The sequence below is a fragment of the Barbus barbus genome, assembly GCF_936440315.1.
Source record: "Barbus barbus genome assembly, chromosome: 30".
NCBI classification, from domain to species: domain Eukaryota; kingdom Metazoa; phylum Chordata; class Actinopteri; order Cypriniformes; family Cyprinidae; genus Barbus; species Barbus barbus.
This window is the reverse complement of record NC_136758.1, coordinates 4,275,932-4,297,388: the sequence shown is the minus strand read 5'-3', so window position 1 is coordinate 4,297,388 and position 21,457 is coordinate 4,275,932. Positions and strand designations below refer to the sequence as shown.

Sequence of the window (21,457 nt, the reverse complement as noted above, 5' to 3'; positions counted from 1 at the left end):
CTGTGAAGCAGTTTGCTGGGGCTCATGGCAGCTATGTCCAACGTGATACCTTTTGGCCTGCTGTACATGAGACCCTTACAGTGGTGGCTCAAGGCCAAGGGGTTCTTCCCGAGGGGAAACCCGTTTCGCATGATCAAGGTCACGCGGCGATGCCTACGTGCCTTAGACATGTGGAGACAACCTTGGTTCTTCTCTCAGGGCCCGGTGCTGGGAGCTCCTTGTCGCCGTTTAATGCTAGTGACGGGCGCATCCCTCACCGGTTGGGGAGCGGTCATGAGTGGCCTGTGGCCGCGGGGTCTGTGGAGTGGTCGCCATCTCACATGGCACATCAACTGCCTGGAGATGCTGGCTGTGCTTTGAGCACTCAAACATTTTCTCCCAGACCTAAGAGATCCCCATGTGTTGGTGCGCACCGACAACACAGCGGTGGTCTCTTACATCAACCACCAGGGAGGTCTGCGTTCGCGCCCCTTATACAAGCTGGCGCACCAGATCCTTGTGTGGTCCCAGGGCAGACTTCGCTCGCTGAGAGCCGTCTATATCCCTGGGTATCTCAATATGGGAGCAGACATCCTGTCGAGGCAGGGGCCGAGGCCCGGGGAAAGGATGCTTCACCCCGAGGTGGTGAAGCAGATATGGAGAGTGTTTGGCCAGGCACAGGTGGACCTCTTTGAGACTCAGGAGACAGCGCAATGTCCCCTCTGGTTCTCTCTAGTTCCTCCAGCTCCTCTGGGACAGTGCTGGAGTTCCTGCAGGCCCGTTTCCTCCGCAGGGGTAACCCACTCCACCCTGAAGGTTTACGTGACAGCTTTATTGGCCTACCATGCCCTTCTCGGTGGGCAGACAGTGGGTAAGCACCCCCTGGTTACACGTTTCCTCCAGTATGACCCCGTGTCCCTACGTGGGACCTGGCTGTGGTTTTAGAAGCTCTCTGTAAGCCTCCTTTTGAGCCTATTGAAGAGATCTCTGATCGCCTACTTACTATTAAGACTACCTTTCTTCTGGCGATATCTTCTCTTAAGAGAGTTGGGGTTTTATAGGCCCTGTCGGTGGCCCCTTCATTTCGCGACGTTACGCTTGGTCTGGCTAAAGCGTTCCTCTACCCTCGAGCGGGTTATGTCCATAAAGTCCCGCAGGCCTGTCGTGCCGCAGGCCTTCAGTCCTCCTCCCTTCTGGGTGCCCGACCAGCGGAAGCTTAACTGTATGTGTCCAGTGCGAGCACTGGACGCATACGTCCACAGAGCTGCCCTGTGGAGAAGGACGGACCAACTTCTGGTGTGCTTTGGTCCTCCTAAGCGGGCTCTGCCTGCCTCTAAGCAGACCCTTAATCGGTGGATAGTGGATTCTATTTCTCTTGCTTATGAGTCCTCTGTTCTCCCCTCGCCTATGGGGGTCAAGGCTCACTCCACCCGAGGTATGGTGGCCTCCAAGGCCTTCCTGGCAGGTGTTCCTATGCAGGACATCTGCAACGCTGTGGGTTGGTCCACGCCCCTAACTTTCATCCGTTTCTATGGCCTTGATTTGCAGGCCACTCCAGGCTCTTCCCTTCTCTCACCCTCGTCATGCTCCTGAGGGATACACACAGGGCAGGGACTTGGAAGTCTGTTGGCGTCGGCTTCTCGTTCCCCTAGCGTTTTCGACGCAGCTCGAGTTCCTGGAAGAGAACGTCTCAGGTTATGTATGTAACCCAGGTTCCCTGAAGGGAACAAGACGCTGCGTCTCGAGGCCATACTTCCAGCATCCCTGCGAGCAGTTGCTTCATTCCTGAAGCAAACGTCGGCTCCGCCGCAAGTGCTTTTATGATTCCTGGTCGGTGACGTCACCCGCCTATGACGCCTCGCCCTTCCATTAAGACAGATTACACTCTAGTTCAGAGCACGGTCACGCTGAAGACGTTCCCCTAGCGTTTTCGACGCAGCGTCTCCTTCCCTTCAGGGAACCAGGGTTACATACGTAACCTGAGACTTTCTCAAGTGAGAATCTAGATAAGACAGTATGAGTGATGACATGATACCAACCAGGTTGGTATTAGGTGAATTACGCTACAACATTTGCAAAAGGTCATAACTGTAAAAAAAAAAAAAAAACACTTTCAACTTCAGTTCAGTTGCTGCCTTAAATACCTTCCTAAATACCTTTTTTTGAAAGGCTATAGTTTAGTTTTTAGTTTGAAACCAAAGCACCTTTTATGTAACTAACAATTTTATTATTAATTTCAATTATGTTATTAATTTGCTGTTTTTATGTAAGTTCTCAATCTCAGTTGTATTTACCCATGAACACCTTAAACCCACTGGTGGAAACATGAGCCTGTACGGGTGAATAAATAATAAAGAGTGAAACAATAATAGTGGAAAGTTTGGGACAAGTTTAGACTTCAGTAGAACTGAGCAATCAATGTCAGATGTCTCTCACCACAGCAACAAAACATTTAACCAGTAGTTTTGCATTAATGCTGGTCATTTGTAAAGTAGTAGAATTTACTTTATGAGAATTATTCTAAAAAAAAAAAATAATAATAATAATAATAATAATAATAAATTATCATGAGATGGATGGCTGAGGAACTTTAAAGACATATATTTCACTAACTGTCTTGGAAAGAGCACAGTTTCCATTTTTTTTTTTTTTTTGTGGGAATCTGAATGTACAGATTTGTCAACCTCAGGCAAAGACAGCAAATGCTCATATGGCTTCAATGTGGTAAATGAGTTGTTTCAATTCCACTTCACCACTGCTTTTATGAATTAACAAAAACATTGTTTGTAGTGCTTTTGGGTAATAGAAAGGCACATTATAAATAAGTGTATTATCATAACAGCAGCAAATTATTGCTCTTATGAATGGCAATCTCACAAATACACTGATTAATGTTATACACAATAAAAAACAAACAAACAAATACTGGTTGTTTTTCATCCCTGGGTTTAACCGTGTTACACTTTTATTGTTGGGGTACACAGTTAGGCTACCATTTTCTTTAAAAAAAATTTACAGTGTGCAAAAAAAAAAAGAAAAGAAAGGGAAAGTGTCAGGTTTTTATTGACTAGAGGTGTAGAAGTCTTCATTTGAACGGCCAGCAGATGGCAGTAAAGGATAGCGAGTGGATCTAGGTTCTGTTAGACTGCCGCTTTGAGCCTGAGACAGAAATAAACCGGGGTGAAATATAAGTGGCTGACCCTCACATGCTGCTCTACACCTGTAATTGAGTTCTTCACTTTCAAGTTGTTGGTGCGCTCACCAAAGAAACACGCTTTCTCTCACTGAGTGTTTTCAAGGCCAAGGGTTTTCATATGCTCTAGGCTAAACTCGCCTCTGTCCTCATTACAGAGCCATGAAAGAAGCTGCCTGTGATGCACAGAGTAAAGACAGAAACGCATTTACTAAAGTCCTTGTCAGCCGTACAGATCTCTCTGCTAACGACAAATACTTGGCATTGATTAGTGATTTATTAAAGAATAAAATAACATGAATAAATAAAATCTGAAATAAAACATCAGACCAGAGGGTGGCAGTCTTCTCCCAATCTTCTCCTGTTTTGAAATATTTTGTCATGCAAGCAATGGAACCTCTAAAATATGTCATAACGGTAGTTTATTTGTCAATTGCCTTTTTTCTGACTTTATTCCAGACGGTGCATAATAGGCCTATCTATTAGTCTCATACAAGTAGGCATATGCAATGCAAAGTTTGGATTTATACAGGTTGCTCCATGTGATAACCTGAGGCTTTAGGACAGTGTTGGCAGTTATTTTATACAGTGTGTATTCCATTTCTTCCACATCCCTTTATTCTGTTCTTTAACATCCCTACATCCCCACATGCATTTCTTAGAAATGTTTGCTGTCCTTTAACCTTTGAAAGAAGAGTCTCCCCCCCCCCCCATAACCTTTTGTTTTCATACTCCATTCAAAAATATATGCTGTTTTAGCTTCTGGCGGCTGATTTTCCAATAAACTCCCATCAAACATGAATACTAATCTAAACAAACATAGACTATAAAGATTGAAGTTTTGTGCTGTATTGCACCTAAGGTGACTTCTAAATATTCTAATTTTGAAATTTAGATCTTTTATCTTTATTCATCCATCCATTTTATGCGCAACATTAAATCTAAAACAAAAGCGTTGACATGCAACTCTCTCACTAAAGAGTTACAGTGAAAGTCTCCATGGTGCTTTTATATATGTCTTTCTGCACTTCATATCATGAATCAGTGTGGGTCAAATAAGTGCAACAACTCTTACCAACCACAATCTTTGTTTTTTTTTACTGTTGTTCAAAAAGTATCCAGCCAAAACTCTTTACCTTTACCTGATGTAGGTCAGTGCACTCTGGTTAACACAAGCAGGTTTGCGATTTAAAATCTGATTGAGTTGACAGAGGTCAGCAACTATATGGTTCATACTTGCTGTGTATCAGTGTGCGCCGCATTCACGTCTCAAACTACAGACAGCCCTTTGGACTGACTCCAGAGTGAAAAAATACAAAGATTTCAATTTTTAAATTTGTTATGGAGTTCAGTGGAGTGTCATGGTGCTTCTCCCAATTTCATGTTCTGATTTCAGCCTAGCTCTTTCCAAACCCCCCCCCCCCCCCCCCCATGACACTGATCCTACCTTGTTGCTCAGCCTAATTTCATTTCAACAGCAAATGCCCGGGAGAGCGAGGAACTCGCCACTATCTCAGCTCATCTTGACAGACAATTGTATTTACTATTTTCTTTTCACAGGCCAATAAAAGTGAGGCAGTTATTGCATCAGATTAAATGAAAAACTGTTTAATGATTCCAATTTATAACTCTACACCGAATAAAGCTGCGTTTAAGAGCTGACAGGCGATGATAAATGGGGCCTCATATAAAACATATTCAGAGTGAAGAATGGCTTTAGATGAATTGCACGCTGATACAAACCCCTGATAAAACACCCTAAGAGCCACTAGAAGACTTAATAATGTGCTATTCATTTTGAAGTGATAATTCCTGGTTAATAAAAGCACACAAATTAAAAAATATATAAATATATTTTAGAAAGGAAAGTTTTGTTTTCTTCTCACTTAAAGAGAAGGCTGTTACCTCATGTACATTCATTGTCTTAGTTTACGTGATTTAATGAGATGGTGATTTCCAACAGACCATCCATCAACTTCTTATCTTCGCTGGACTGATTGTCACAAACTGCCGCTGAGGGAATGAACCCGCTGTGACACACGTTACCAGCTCACTCCTAAATACGTGACGCATGACAGAAAAAAAAAAAAAAAAACTTCCTAGGGAACAGTATTGTTTTGAGGGTGCATCATTTGTTTTATCACATTTCTGTCTTGTATTCATATGTACCTACTGGTGAATTTCATCTAAATCCTGTTACGTTAGATACAGCTGGATGAAGCACAGAATTTTAGATGATTTTTTTACTTATAAAAACATTGTGTTACCTACAGAAAATAATATGGATTGCAATATTTGTCCTGTTTGCCATTCTTCATAAATGCATACATTTATAAATTTCACTAAAACTAGAACACTTGCCAGTTGACTATACCCAATGCAAGAACATGAATAATATCACAAACAAAATGAATATGCATTTCCACCATAACACTTTAACCCACAAGCTCACGTTAGTCGCTGAAACTCAGTCACACACATTAAAAGATCACACTATTGCTATTCTCACAATTTAATTACATTATAAACCTCTAGCTACATGAAGATACATTCTGACACATACTGTATATTACACTGCACATTGCTGTTATGCACAAAATGATTTCTGAAACCCTTTGTTCATTAGCATGACGTTAATCTTTGCATGTAGTCAGATCTGGTGCATTCTGAAGTGTTTTATTGTTGCAAAAGGTAATTATATCTCTGTATATTATTATTACATTATGCCTACTATTAGTGTACATAAATGTTTATATGATTTAAGGGGAGAATTTCTCTTCCACTCTTTCTTAATTAAAAAACCCACTGCACCTAATAGAGGAGGTCCTCTCAGAAATTTCACATAACTTGCTAACCAGAGAAGAAAAGAAAGCCAATGCACTCTTAAAAATCAAGGTTGCAAAAGACAGTTTTCACAGCAAACCGCCATAGAAGAAACATTTTATCCGAAGAACCTTTTTCCACTATAAAGAATCTTTTGCAGTGGATGTTGAATGTTGTTCATGAAACCAATAAAGTACCTTTAAAACGGCAATGTTCATCCTCAGTGTGTGCAATATTTCCTGTTTCTTAGTTAACCTGTATAATAAACTATATGGATGATTGTAGTGTGTCCAGAGCTGGTTAAACGGCTGTACCCTTCATCTGCCAGACAGCTTCTTAACACCACCTCCTTGTTGTTGTCAAGGGCAACCTGTGTTGCTATAGGACAAGTGATAAGCTACAATTTGAATGATAAGAGTGTCTTGTTAATGAAAAAATGCTAATGTAGAACTGTTTGATGAAGAAACAAAGTGTGTGTGTGGGGGGGATCTGGTGTGACACCTGGGTGGCAGATGAAGCAGACAGCATTGTGAGTTTAAACCAGCGGTTTGGGACATGCAGTTCGATGTGTCATCAATGACAAATGATCCTAAACGGACCCTTTGCTCTGTGTTTCACACAGGTTGATGGCTGAATTACATGCTTTCAAGGACTTTTTATATTTATTGTCTGTCATTGAGAACATGAGCATGTTTTGTCATTGGTGAACCAATCTCTGGAGATGTGGAGATACTTGTTAACTCATTTATTCTTGATTAACTCTTCAATGTTGTGGATCAAATGTGAAGAATATTGTCTTTTTATGGAGTAAAAGTAATTTTTCACACTATGCATGATTTACAGAGTGTCCTTCAGCTAATACAAATAGCTCACAATTAGCATTTTTCAATCCATCCCAAGTTGGTTAACGTGTCCGTAATAAGAGCAAGTCTCTTGCCTACCCCCATCGGCCATCTTTTGAGACGTCATTCGGCATTATTGCCTGACATCAATTTGCACAAACAACAAGAGTTGGGCCCTTCAGAGCCACTTTGCAACATCCTAGCAACACCCTCTGTCCACCTCCCTGGTCACACATTTACATCCCAACATAAAACATCCTCTTTTCATCCAAGGACCGCTCTCAAAAGCCCTTCTTGGTGCTTGGGGAAGACCCCAGGCCAGTGCTTGAGAAATGTGTGTCTGAATAGGGCTTGCCCTGGCCATTGTCCTGAGTCTCTCTCTATGTACACAGCCTTTGCTCTGGGTGTTTTCATCCTCTTAATTGCATCGCCTCAGGCTGTCAATCCACCCTGCCAATGACATCACTTTCACAGGGGTCCGGGCCAGGTAAAGGAATGCTTACCGTGGGAGAGGTGGACATGACACCAAATATTCTATTGTTCTTCCGCACCCCTTATGAATTCTGAACGTTCCATTTTTTCATATACACTATACTACATAATTTATTGCTTTACTGCTTGGACATAATGGTACATATTTTTGTAATGTAAATCTACTTAGGTTTTTGTTTAACCTGTAGAATATGATTTAGTAAATCGTTCATTTTATATAACTGGTATTTAAATGGATTTTTCTCATTTTGAATTCTATGCTGGCTGCATAATTGGAGGTGCGGTCATTATCATCAGCTGTAAAGGCCCATCTGAAGTTTGCCAAAGACCATCTGGATGATCCAGAGGAGGCATGGGAGAAGGTCATGTGGTCACATGAGACCAAAATAGAACTTTTTGGTATAAACTCCACAAGCCACAAATACTGTTAAAACACCTGTGAAAAATCAACACAGAAAATGTATTCATATTAACATGTAACAATGGGCCCTGTTTTTACAGACTTTTCATAGAGTGTAGTCTATAACAGCCACACATTTTACGCCTGCATAGACACTTTCATTGCCCTCTCATTGTATGAGAATGAAAAAAAAAATGCTTTGCTGCTTTGAGTCACATCTCTTAGTAGATTTCAGTATATCTCTTTCTGAGTCAAAGATATACAAATGGTTACACCTACTGTTAAAATATTCCAAAATGTTTATTTTTTCCCAATAATTTATTTTCCTATTCATTTTTTTCTTTGGATGTTCTGTTTACTCACTCTCTTTACTCGACCCTGTGTGGGTTGAGAAAGTTCGCTCAGGCGCAAACAGAGTCACTTCGAGGCACTCGCTCACTCTGAGTCAATTTTGTGGCAGATGTGATTGGTTATAATAAGTGCCATCAAAACATTTTCCTCACCCTTGACCTTTACACCACTGAAAGAGACAGGAACAGACACAGTGTACACTATAAGAGCCATTTCCTCTCCAGTTACCATTTCCACCGTGATTTTGTGAGCACCCGTCACACCATACCGTTTATCGAGGAGAACACATAATTATCTTTTTGTTTACTTTAATAAAGAGGCATCCGAGTGCTCCAGCCTCAAGCACACATGCACACTCTCAAACCCTAGAAAAATAGCCCAAAACAGGAATAATGATATTGTCCCATTCACTTGGCATAATTAAAACATTAATAAGTATTTGCTTTTAACTAACCTAACTGCTATGCAAATGCGAGTTATTGTGTGAGTTGCGGAACACAGAGATTTTACCCCCTTTCAGCTTATGGGCCATTGAAAGTTCACCTCTGAAAATGCTATTTAGAATGTGATGTGATGGTACTGTTTAATTTCAAGAGGTACTTATCTCAAAGTCAACATCTTACCTCTGTTTTCCATGATGCCACGCTTCACCACCTTTATTAGTTGGTAGCCAGGCAACCAGAAGAGCGTGGCTTTAGCAAATGGATGATTTCGGGATGAGGTGAGCCCAGGCTGGACCTACAGCCCTGACCTTGACAGCCGCATTGGGTCTCTTTTCTCTTCCTGCTCTGGAAGGTGTCACCGATAAACGTTACCTTGTCTCGGCAGGTGTGCCAATATGGAGAGGCTCATGGCACTGACGAGGGTCACCAGCCCCACCCTGTTACCCCCATTTATTCAAATAATGGCCCATTAGGTGTTGGCCAATGAGAATGTGGCAGCCTGTGACCTGTAGATAAAAGAAATAATTACCTCATGGTGAGACATGGTGCTGCATACAGCACTTTTGCTAGAGTTTTGCAGAACAGCAGGCCTGGGGCATGGTTACGCTCTGGCCACTAGATGGCAGCAGTACGGCTCCTGCAGAGTGCTGGTGGCATCACTCTAGTGTTTTCCATTTTTAGCTTCCCAGCAGTATAATCTCATACCAGCTTCCCATATATTGTGCATAGGAAAGAGGCCTTAACGTAGCAGCATATACTGCACATAGCAAAGTTAAGAAGTTGTTCTACGTCAGTACACGAGCTTACATCCCCTACAGTCATTTTCTGTTATTTAGTATAATGCTGCTTATTGCTTTGAGAAATGCCTGTGCAATAACTGACACTACTATCATTGTCATTAATGTTATTTGCACATTTCAAACTTGCAAGTGTCCATCATGACACTCCTTTTTGGCTAAAAACTATATTCACCTGTTAGCTCATAGGCCTACAATATTTAATCCAACATTGCAAAGGCCTGATTAGAGGCCCTGGAATATTTCATTCCATTCTCGGAAAATAATCAAAACTGTATTCTATTTTAGAAGTTGAAAGGTGGCAAATTCGTTTAAATCCTTGATCGTTTGTTTTAAATCCCCTCAGGTGGTCAGATAAACATGGAGAGCTTTGAATAGAACACTAACAGGAAGTTAGTAACTTGTTTATGAAATCTTATTCTGATAAGCAGTCACCAGAGATGTTGCATTTCACCTAAGCTTTTTACATTTAACATTTGGGAACCAGCATAAACTGGTTGGATTTTCCAGTACGGACATACTTACATTGTAGAGATGGGAAAAAAAAGCCCTATTAAGGTTTGTATCACCATTGTTATCCGTCATACAAATCAAAGCTTAAGAGTGTTTGCCTTATTGAGCACCAAATGTGGTTGGGACATCAGTGAGTACTCCTGTTTATACGCAACAACAAAAAAAGAGATGGCCAATTAAAATTAAGAGTTCTCCTTGTGCCCTTAACATTTTATTTTTCAATAGATATTATCTTATAAAAGCGTCTTTTCAGTATTATAAAAATGGGGACGCAAATCTTATTCCCTTTCTAAATGGATTTCCATTTTTCACGCGAAATTGCCATCTTGACCGCTTTTGAGGAAAGTTTCACCTCCTCACAATAAATGCTAATTGCCCTCAAAGGCAGAGTATAAAGAGTATATTTCCAGAATAATTATCCTGAAATTTGGCTGCCCATCTGTGGAGAGGACATTGAATTTTTTGCTCCTCTTTTCTTTTTTGGGATGTGTTAATTAAGGCTTCAGAAAACACAGATGGGCAACGTGTCTCTCTAGGGTGATGTATGGTTCAAGGAGAGCCTTACAACTTCCTTAAAACCATGGTCATTGTTTTTTTTTTGTACGGCCGTTCTACCTGGAGAAGAGCAGGAGCGTAGCCTGGCCTCAAAAGAGACGAACCTTTAACTGCCTTACAAACAGATGCACGAGAAAGTGTGAGAAAGAAAGAGAGAGTTAATAATGATTACCATGTGCGCATGATGAGTCACGTACAGAATGTGAGAGGTAGAAGCTTTGTGGGTATGACCACCATACTACTGCAAGAAAAATACAGTCAAGAAAAAATAAAAATAAAATTAAGATCATACAAGAATGTCAGTGTATCAGGCCTAAAATAGTGCAGCAGAAAAGTTGCAGAAAGTTGGCAAAATGTCACCTGTTGAACTGGCGCAATTGTTTTGACTGTTTTCCGAATGTAGGATCGCACAGCTCTTGGATGGTATATTGAAAGAGTATTTTGGAAAGCTCCATTTCTTGATACCTACTGCATCTTGTATGTTTAAGCACTGTTCGTGCAGTGTATTTCTTTCAAATTATTATTTGTGCTGTTTTCCCCTATCTTCCTTCTTTTTGTTCATCTTATGTTGAAATAAGACAATAATAAACTGCAGAAACATTGTGGTGATTGAAACGTACCTTACGTGATCTTAAACCGTTTCTCAAAATTGAATCTCAAGTTATCTGCAGTAACATAAGTTTCTAAGAACTGCAATCCAAATATCCTATTATTTATCCTTTACATCGGTGCTTTTCAACCCTGACACATTCATTTCATGTCACTAATGAGCTAAGGGAAGACATACAAAAGTTGCTGTGTTGGGGGCTTCAGCAATCGATTCTTCCAACAACTGTCCGATTTTTACCTTTTGTTTGTGTAGCTGCTAGCTGGAGGAATTCAGCTGTTAGGAATGAAAGCTTTTCAATAGTAAGCAGCAGAACTATATTAGATGTCACTAGACATCGCTCTTTATTTTGCCTAGCTATCTAACTTTTACTATACTTTCTCTTCTCCACCAAGGAATGAAGGTCTCAGCATTGCACATACTGCACTGTTGCTTTGTTCAAAAGCTATATGATTTCTATTTCCTTTCTAGTCCCAGGTCTATACGATGTTTATTGTTGGTGTAGCTACAAGACAACAGGACATATTTTACAGAATTCTAACAGTCTGATTGTGAATCTGATCCTTTGAACACAAAAAGATTTAACGTGTGTAATATGGCAACAATCATATATCAACAACAATACCAGACAATATCAGATGATACATGTTGCAGCCAAAAAACTATTATGGCTAACTATGCTTCATACTTGACATAATGTTTTGATTTCCATTCTCATACTCTTTAATTCCAAACATCCTAAACATCCACGTGTCCTTTTTAAAAGCCAATGAAGACACACACACACACAAACAAATATTGAACATTGACTATTCTTATAATTGAATTATATTATACAAATTTAAGAGTTGTGAACAATTTTACATATGTATCGCATGCAATTCCTAAACCAAGAGATTTCCTCATAACCATGTTTTTTTGGGAGTAACTACCACAAGCTGATGGAACAGATTTTGGATTATACATATTACATCCAGTATTAATTACTTTAACAGCACATGTCAGGAGCGACGGTTGGTAAGCAGCTCTAGCCGTTTTAAGAATCTGCTCTTGATCACACCTCTTGTTTCTCTAGCACAAATCCGTGGCTCTCGTGCTCATCTCATGCAGATGTACTCAAAAGCCCCAAGTGTCAGGCCTATCACTAGAAACACTTTCTTTTTGGACAATTACTCCCATGAATCTCTGCACCACAGAAACCCTATTCATGCGACCTGGAATCTTCACGAACGATTAACTGGATGGCGTTTTAGAGACCCAAATAAAATGGCACCTTTTTAGTGAAGAGCACTGGCCATTACAACCAGCCAAAAGTAAAGAGTGGACATCTCCCAGGCAGAGGATCTTCGTTTGTAGTGAAAATGCACAGGGCTGCCCCGGTGTTAATTAAACATTTTTCCCAAAAGTGCACACTTGGCTGAGAACGAATGAAGCTCTCAGTTGCATTTGTGTTTGGAGAAGCATTCTCTCTGTATGAGCGACCCTTCTCAAGTGGTTGATATATCAAAACTTGAACTGATAGATACAAGAATGGCATGCCATTGGTGTCTTTATGCGCCCGTCCAGCTCATTTGAAGTGTTTCAGTCATCACGCTTTGGAAAGGGATATAACTTAATAGCTTGACCACAAGGGTCTATCATCTCCATTCTTGCTCTGAAGGTCTTTGAGGGAGCCCTCTGAGCGGTCATAATAGGACTCCCACAACAGGATGAGTGGAAAGGATTTTTGTATTGGCAAGGAGCTTCATGAGTACATTGCTAGTCAAACCAGGTACTTTAGATGAATATGGAATCTGAATGCAGTGATGAGTCCAATTTATTTATATGTATTCGTCACACTGTGGCATTGCTCTCAAGAGCAAGGATAACATGAGGATAATCTCAGTCTTTTACAAGTAAAGTGGCGCACAACAAAAACCAGTGGTAATGAATTCCTCCACTGATTAATGGTTGCTCCCTCCGCATTTAACAAAACCATCATTGTGATGGAAAGATTCCAAGCTGGACACAATAAAATCTTTGAGACTCTTTGCAGTTGTCGATAAGAATACAGTTTGTTATTTCTGGAAGATGCTCTCCTTGTACAGAAAAATAAATAATAATAATAATAAAATAATACATTTTATTTGTGTAGGCCTACATATTGTGAGAGATAAATAACACAACAGGGTTATCTTTATCTTTAAATGGAAACTAGATCTTGTGACAAAATGTCTTCTTGTAACAAGACCTCTATTTCACTGAAACAGCAACAAGTTATTAGAGATACTGTTAGATGCCATTTTCTTTGCTAACTTTAAGCTACCCTTTTCCAAAGTAAAAAAAAAAAATCTAGTTCTACTCTAACCTATAAAGCTATTTCTTCATTGCAAGCAAATAAAATATAGGCTACAGTTAAGCATCGCTGTATTGTTTAGTAAATTATGACAAATATTGATGCATGTAATTTAAATAGACATTTTCTATTTAAGCACTAGATAAAGCATCACTCTTAGCATTAGCCATCTGTGGAATCTGCCTACTTCAATTACTACTGAGGCTTAACTTTACACATCTATATTTACTTTTTTTCTTAAGTCTGCCCATTAATTATTAATTACCCATATTCGGAATTAATCAATTGTAGCAAATTGCAGTCAGACTGAAAGTGAAGCTTCACCAGAAACTTTAAGATGTGCTAAAAGTATGCCCTGGCTTCACACCTTGAGTAGACCACGGGTGAGACCTGAGTCCTCTGACCTCGGATATCAACAACTGCATAAGGGTATCTTAAGTAAACGGGGCTTTAACCAACACAACATGCCACATCTGCTCATTTGACCGTGCAACATCATGGCAACCAAGCGATTTATTGTAGCGATTTCTGGCAGAGACTTTCTTAGCCGCAGGCTTACCAAAGCCACGTGAACAACTTTTTTTTTTTTTTTTTTTTTGGCTATTTGATATAATAAACAGCTTTGGACAATTCACAGCCTAAGTGTATCAAAACGACACAGAAGGCAGTAATAGCACTTTGGTCAATAGTGTAGCATGAATCGGTGAATACGCATCAGCTAAAAGCGCTCTTATGAGGCAACCATGTTTGCTCTCATGGCCAATTTATTGCCGACGAACATATGGCCAATATTTTGTCTCACGTCATTGCAGGGGGAAAACAAACATCATGTAATGTTAGTAGCAAATCTAAGGCTGAGCCACTTCGCCAGCTATGCAAACCTACTTGGACAATATCAGAAGAGGAGTGCTTGTCCCCCGGCTATATAAAGCGCATCAGGCTTATTGGTGCGTGCATCCTTACTTTCATTTGGAGATATTTCATTAACGGTGCGGTGTCTTAACGCAAGCTGCACTACTTACCCTCTTCCGTCAGCCGCCAGGTGAGCGTTTATTACTATCACTCGACCTCTCCGCGTACAGTGCGTTAGGTAGGTTGCGCAAAGATTAAATGATTGCTCGCTTGCTTGCGTGTGTGTGTGTTTGCTCGTGCAGGCGCACGCGCACGCACTTGGGAGTTCTATTAAAAGCCTAAAGTCTACAGGTAAACTTGCTTGTAATGCTCCGTGCGGTGCAAACCTCTCCTTGTTGGTAACGCCTAATCATATTCGAAAATCATTTCCGAAATGCTTCCCTTTATTATGCAATAGCAATCTATGGATATGAAAAATTGCATAACTACATATAGTTTGGAATGCGTCAATCTCACCATAATAAATAAAAGTATTCATATTATTATTATTATTATTATTATATGTTGCTGTTGCTGCTGTTTGTTTTCATCGTTTATCATCACAGTGTTAATTATAACTGTATTTTAGGTAAGTTAGGGTATACCCCCCCCCCCCCCCCCCCCCCACCACCACACACACAAACATACAGACATATATACTATAACGTAAAATAACCAAAAACAGTGTGTCTGTTCCGCAGAAAACGCCATTAGAACTATTCATTTTAGTTCTTTTTTTCAGGCTATATGCATTTGTACCGGCAGAGTTCGCCCGAGTATCAAAAATGTCTCTTCGCTGCTCATCTCCACCATCACCCTCAGTGGAAATCATATGACTGGATGCAAGTATAATTCATTGGTGTGAAAGAAAGAAATCTCGCTCTGAAATATGTGCTATTTCTAACTTCACGTGTGCGTAAAGCAGGACCAGTTTATTTCAATTAATCTATAATTAATTTCAAACGGATTGCAAAAATAGAGACAAACGTCCCAGTGGACTTTAAAATACCGAGAAAAAACGTGATTAAAATGATAATCCTTAAACCAATTTGTTTTGGGTACTCGGATAAAGGTGCCAGGACGAGAATTGAACACTTATGCGCCATGAAATTCACCGTTACAAATAAACTGGTAGTTAAACAAATGAAGGCATGTCCCTGGGCCATGGGCACCGTGTTAATCTGCTTCTGACATGTTTAATCATTAGAGGCTCTGAGACGAATAAAGGCGCAGCGTTTGCCCTGCAGTCAGGAGAATCAGACCAGCTCCAAACGATCTGTGCTGCAGGGCATTTTCTTTGGGCAGCGGCTAAGTCTCCCAAATCACCAGACTTACTTTTATACCAACATTTCCCTGTTATGGCCTTTTAATCGCAGGGGAAAAGCAGAAAATCGCTCTTGTCAGTTTATACATTTATCATGAGCACCTAGAGGGAAACAGGGTTACATTTATCAAAGCTTAACTGCTCGCCCAAGGCATCGGAATACGCTGAAATTCGTCGATTAAAGCAAGAAATGATCAACGTTATTATAGTCCCCTGGACCTCAGGCAGCATTAGGATTTTCTTTTTAATCAGGCGTATAAAGGTCTTCTTATTGTCCCCAGTTATTAACAATAGCTTCCATAAAATAACAGATTCAGACATTTTTGTTCGACAAGGAATTAATTAATGGATGTTTAGCGTCACTGTATCATCGTATTCACGAAACACTGTATTTTTTAATAAATCTAAACTATATACAATGCCAGATTGCAGAGAACTGTAGTCGCTTCCTCCAAAAAAAAAAAGAACAGTCTTTATTATGATGTGTTGGTTTTTATTTTAAACACGCGTTAGTATGGGCTATAACCTACTCCTAAAAAAAATTCATTCATATATGCATATGTTTTGTGTGTATACATGCAACATCCGCTAAATGTTTTAAAATATTGATGTGATGCTTTGCGCAAGATTTTATTTTCTGAACCTGAACATATGCCTATAATACAGACACCGAAATATAAATTCAAATTGTGCGCGTTTTAATCAGCGCACATTATTATTATTATTATTATTATTAATGTTGCTGTTAAAACGAGTGTTGCCTTTTTTGATACTGAAAATTCTGATTCTAAACATTTCTCCCTCTCTAGCCAATCTGACACTGAGTGCTCACAACTGATGAGGAAGTACTGAATATTTAGATAGAAAATGCGATGTAAACACCGTTGTGAATGCTCATTGGGAATTACGCTATTTTAACTCAAATCGGTGCGCTAAGATACTGTCGCTCCTCTTTCAGTATAAGCGCAAAGACAAACTGTCTGTTTGAGCTACCTGCAAAAGTAAACAGGTAAACAGAAGGAAATGGCTCTTGAAGTGAAGTATAGCCACTCAGCCTGTGCACATTTACTTCTCCTTACAGAACTCCTCGGTTCAATTGTTCAAACACATTCCCAAATCACTGGCCACAGACAAACCACGAGTCCTGCCATCGATCGCGGGCTGTGTTTTGTGACTGTGAGTAGACTGGGGCATTAATTAATTCCTTATTAACAATTTCTATCACCATCCTATGCTATTCTGGAAATAAAATTCGAAACTGCATTGATGCCAAACAAAGAGTGTAACAGTAACAGTGTGTTTGTTTTAGATCTGCGTATAGAGTGCGTTTGCAAGGTTCTCGTCATTTATCATTTCATGGTTACAGGGATGTGTTTAGTAACCTGTCTCTGCGGCATGGGAAGGCTGGGAGAATGACCTTGCGAAAAGCGTTCACAGTTCGACTTTGCTCCTGGATCCGTCCAGTTCAATGCTCCCATTGTCTGGTTTTTCTGTCGCTGCATGATTAATTCTACGTAAAACTCTGGTTAAGTATTTACCTATCAGGTAACTGATTATGAAAGTGATCATAGGTTGAAATATATGCTTGGTTACTTGCGTTTACCATATCATGCGCAATTTTTAGATGAGATTGCTGCTATTGTAAACCTTGCTAAACCCAGAATCCTACAGGATATTTTTCATTTTTATATCCTATCGAATATTCTCGCTTGCAGAAAGCGAACGTTAAAATCAGTATTCATTTAATCCCTGAATTGAATGTTAGTAACGTTTAATTCAGGGATTAAGTTATAACAACAACAGTAATAATATATATTTTCAACACATAATTAATAATGAAAAATATAAAGAAATAGGTTTATCTCATTTGTACCCCACTTATCACCAATCTTGAATGCTTGCATGCATGCAAGAAAAAGAGAAAGTGCGCGTAGAATGTGCGTGTGTGTGTGTGTGTGTGTGTGTGAGAGAGAGAGAGAGAGAGAGAGAGAGAGATGAAGGACTTTCCTTGATATTGTGAAGGGGTACAGAAATGAATGAAGAGATAGTCCATTGAAAGCAGTGAATGCCATGACAACTAGGAACAACCTCAGATTTATTCCAAACAGTTAGAACGTATTGTACAGGGGCGTCAATCATCTATTATTTTGGCCCTTAAATAAATGCAAAAACTACGGCCGGACAAAGGCTTCCAACAGGAGCCGGACATTTGTCTACATTTCCCCTATTGTCTGCAGCTTAGCAATCGGTTTGTATTTGTGTTTGCCCGGGTTCGACCACCCAGGATGAGCAGAGGACTGGCTAGAAACGTGCTACATTGTCACCCACATCACATACTAGATAGGAGGCAAAGAGGCAAAAAAGAAAAGATAGGACAGAGGGTTGAAAAGGAGAGGCAAAATACACAACAATAATGCTTCACTTTTTGTGCTGCGGATAACGGAAAGATGCAATACAAATATAATGATCAGAAATTTGTTTTAAAAAAAGGAGGCAGTAAACTTTCGTTCATGTAATTTGAACATAGTTTTACTGTTTACCCACATAATCATCTCGATTAAATATGCTACGAGTAATACTTCGCTCAAAATGATCAAATAAATTCCACAAGATTATTTTAAAAAAAAGTCACAATAACAGTTTCTATAACAATAATAAGAAAGCTAATAATCATCAAGAAAAAAAAAAAATCATGAATTGTTTATTTTCCCGTTTCATCTTTTTTGATGACTTAATCATGTCCAGTGAACGACCCTCTCCTTAATCCCGAAACAAAATATTGACCTACATAAATTAGTCTGTTACCACTAGAGGCGATTTCGTTGCCCTTTTTTAAAATAAACATTTTTGGAGATTACAAAGACACATCCTCCTAAATGCTGGATCCAAACAGCACTTTCAGTGCATCATTTATTTATATACATCTGCGTTATAAGTTACTACTGAGGAATATGCACAGGTTTTGTCCATTTCCAGTTGATGAAGGCCTATGATGTGTATAAAGCTACTTGGAGGTTCTTTGTATGTAAATAGGGTGTAAAAAGGCCCTCCCCATCTTTGTAATTAATTGACACGTTATACCACTCATCATGTTCTGAAGCACCAATGGTATAGGCTAGGATCTCCCCAAAACCCACAATTTCACATCGGCAAACACTGTCTTCATCCACTTGACTCCCAAGACCCGCCCACACGTGGCCAACCTTTTTCGTTTTTAATGCTTTTTCACTGCAGGTTCATGTGTTGAGACCAACCTTATATGGACTGATCAGCCTGGTAATGGCTTATTTCCCCCTAACACCCAGCAGTAGCGCAATATCCATGAGCTAGACATACCACTTCAGTCACTTTGGCATTCTTCCTGGACTTACAGAACTGATTTCTCCGCTACTTTTTTTCCCAAGCAACGTTTACCGATCGAGCCTCATGCATCGACTTCAGTTTACTTCGCGCTGATACGGCACCGATCCTATATTCATTAAATCATCTGTGTTTTGTGTTTTGAAACAGAGGATTGCCAAACTGGTGCAGCAACTTCACTGCATCAAATGCCCCAGAACATGTCGTTGACCAACACAAAGACGGGCTTTTCAGTAAAGGACATTTTAGACCTCCCTGATACTAACGATGAAGAAGGATCTATCACCGGGACTGAGGAAGATACGGAGGGTTCTGAGGCGACTAAAACGCCTGGAGTGCGAGTGCAAAGTCCTTTAGAGAATGTTCAAAACCTGCCTTTAAAGAATCCGTTTTATGATAATAGCGACAATCCTTATACCAGATGGCTCGCAACTACGGACAGCATCCAATACTCATGTAAGTAGCAAGAATTCACACAAGTTCAAATGCTCTTCGATTGTAAAAAAAGCACTATTATTTACTCACAAATATTTGATTCTGCACAGCTGAAATCATTTTTCAAAATCACTGTTTTTGATAGCCTACTGTCGTAGATCTGTAGGTTTCCACTGTTGCGCTTATCTAAAGGCGTAACCTATTATGTGCTTCTGGATTGCGGTCATAACTGCAATTAAATTAGTTACCAGCACTACATTTACTTTTTTTTTTTTCAGAAATCCTGTTTAAATTTCCCAGACAGCTTTACTGACTGATAGTTTTCGCTTAAATGTTCCTCTTTGTTAATCAGTAACTGTTGAATCGGCTATACGGCAAAATCATCGTTTCGTTGGGTCACACGCCCCGGGATAATAAGGGCCTATTAAAATGAAAAGCATGTTCATGTTATGAACAGATCTGCAATAACAGATTGCCGAATTGTTGTATTTATTTGTCCGTCTGACCTAATTTATTGTTCTTTGTCAAATATTTGTACGTTTGTATAATTGAAAATAAATACAAAGAAATGTCAGATATACACATTTTCTTTCGATTTACAATGACATTTTATTTGATGTGGTATTAAATGTAGTTTTCTTCCCCCTTTCCTTTTTTTTTTGAACCAGTACACGGCCTATCCGCAAACTCCCAAGACTCGTCTGCAAAATCTCCGGAACCTTCAGCGGACGAGTCGCCGGACAACGACAAGGAAACTTCGAGCAACGGCAGCGACTCCGGTAAGAAGCGCAAAAGGAGGGTGCTCTTTTCCAAGGCACAAACTTACGAACTCGAGCGCCGGTTTAGGCAACAGAGGTATCTGTCAGCCCCGGAGAGGGAGCATCTCGCCAGTTTGATCCGCCTGACTCCAACCCAAGTGAAAATCTGGTTCCAGAACCATCGATACAAAATGAAGAGAGCCAGGGCGGAGAAAGGTATGGAAGTGACCCATCTCCCTTCTCCTAGGCGGGTGGCCGTGCCTGTGTTAGTCAGAGATGGCAAGCCCTGCCATACGCTAAAAGCTCAGGACTTGGCAGCTACTTTTCAGGCTGGAATTCCGTTCTCCGCGTATAGCGCGCAGTCTCTCCAGCACATGCACTATAACGCGCATTACAGCGCCGCCACCACACCACAGTTCCCAACAGCACATCACTTGGTGCAAACGCAACAGTGGACTTGGTGAACAAATGCTGACTTGCAAATGCAGGGCTGCATTTTAAAGACCGTGGTAGGGAGCTTTCCAAACAAAAATACAAGACTTTTTATTTTTGCAGCTTGACCCTTTCTCACCAATTTATTTTGGGGATTGACGTGTGCGCCATGTTTACATGTTTTCGTTAAGAAAACCGGGTCAAGCCTCTCCCCAAATTTAAGAATGTTAAAGCTCTTGTGAAATTTTGTAAAGTATGTTTGTGTGTTGTAGAAATGTTTTCCTTTTGTCCTTCGTGTTATAAGCACGTGCAAAACCACTTTATGATTATAGAAAATTGTATTTCTTTCTTTTACAATGGACCGAATATATTTATGGCCATGAATAAACATTGGCAATCTTTAGCTTATTTCATTGGTTTGTTTTCTATGTAAATATTTTGTGATAACTGTTTGCAATATTATGTTTGACCGTTCAGTAAGCTATAGCCTAAATATATCCGATATTTAGGAACAATGGAACATCAGTTGTGGATAAATATCCCTCATGTTCATTTCAGTAACACCGCGCGCTGGCGAGGGAGGTCTACAATTCTTTTTATTAAGACTTTTAATAAAATGATGTGTTTCAGAAATTCCGATTTGTTTTGCGTTTGGTCTCAGTGATTTCGGACAACTTTAACAAAATATGGACCGTGTCTTCGCCATCTCCCATTAATACAAATACTTTATAATAAACTAATAGAACGAATAAAAACCAATAATATAAATATGCTATAAATCCTTTGTGTTTCGCTCTCCCGGTCACTTCATCAGCAGCACAATTGGCTTCATTTTCCCGAATTTATCTGTACGAACACTTCAGCAATAAGAAGGCTAAAGTGACTTGTGAAATGGGGGTAAACATCCACTCACTTAATATAAGAGGG

General features: G+C 39.9%; 1 protein-coding gene across 2 annotated transcripts in view; it reads left to right on the top strand.

Annotated features, from left to right (window-relative positions):
* LOC306850879 (homeobox protein Nkx-2.2a) overlaps positions 1-21,160 on the top strand; it is a 39,403-nt gene extending 18,243 nt beyond the window's left edge. For both annotated transcript variants that reach the window (XM_079386822.1, XM_079386823.1), the window contains exons 3-4: positions 19,056-19,361; positions 20,009-21,160. In XM_079386822.1, coding sequence (XP_079242948.1) covers positions 19,094-19,361; positions 20,009-20,562 — 822 coding nt within the window. In that variant the 5' untranslated portion in view covers positions 19,056-19,093 and the 3' untranslated portion in view covers positions 20,563-21,160. The remainder of the gene's footprint in view (positions 1-19,055; positions 19,362-20,008) is intronic.
* The last annotated feature ends 297 nt before the right edge of the window (positions 21,161-21,457 follow it).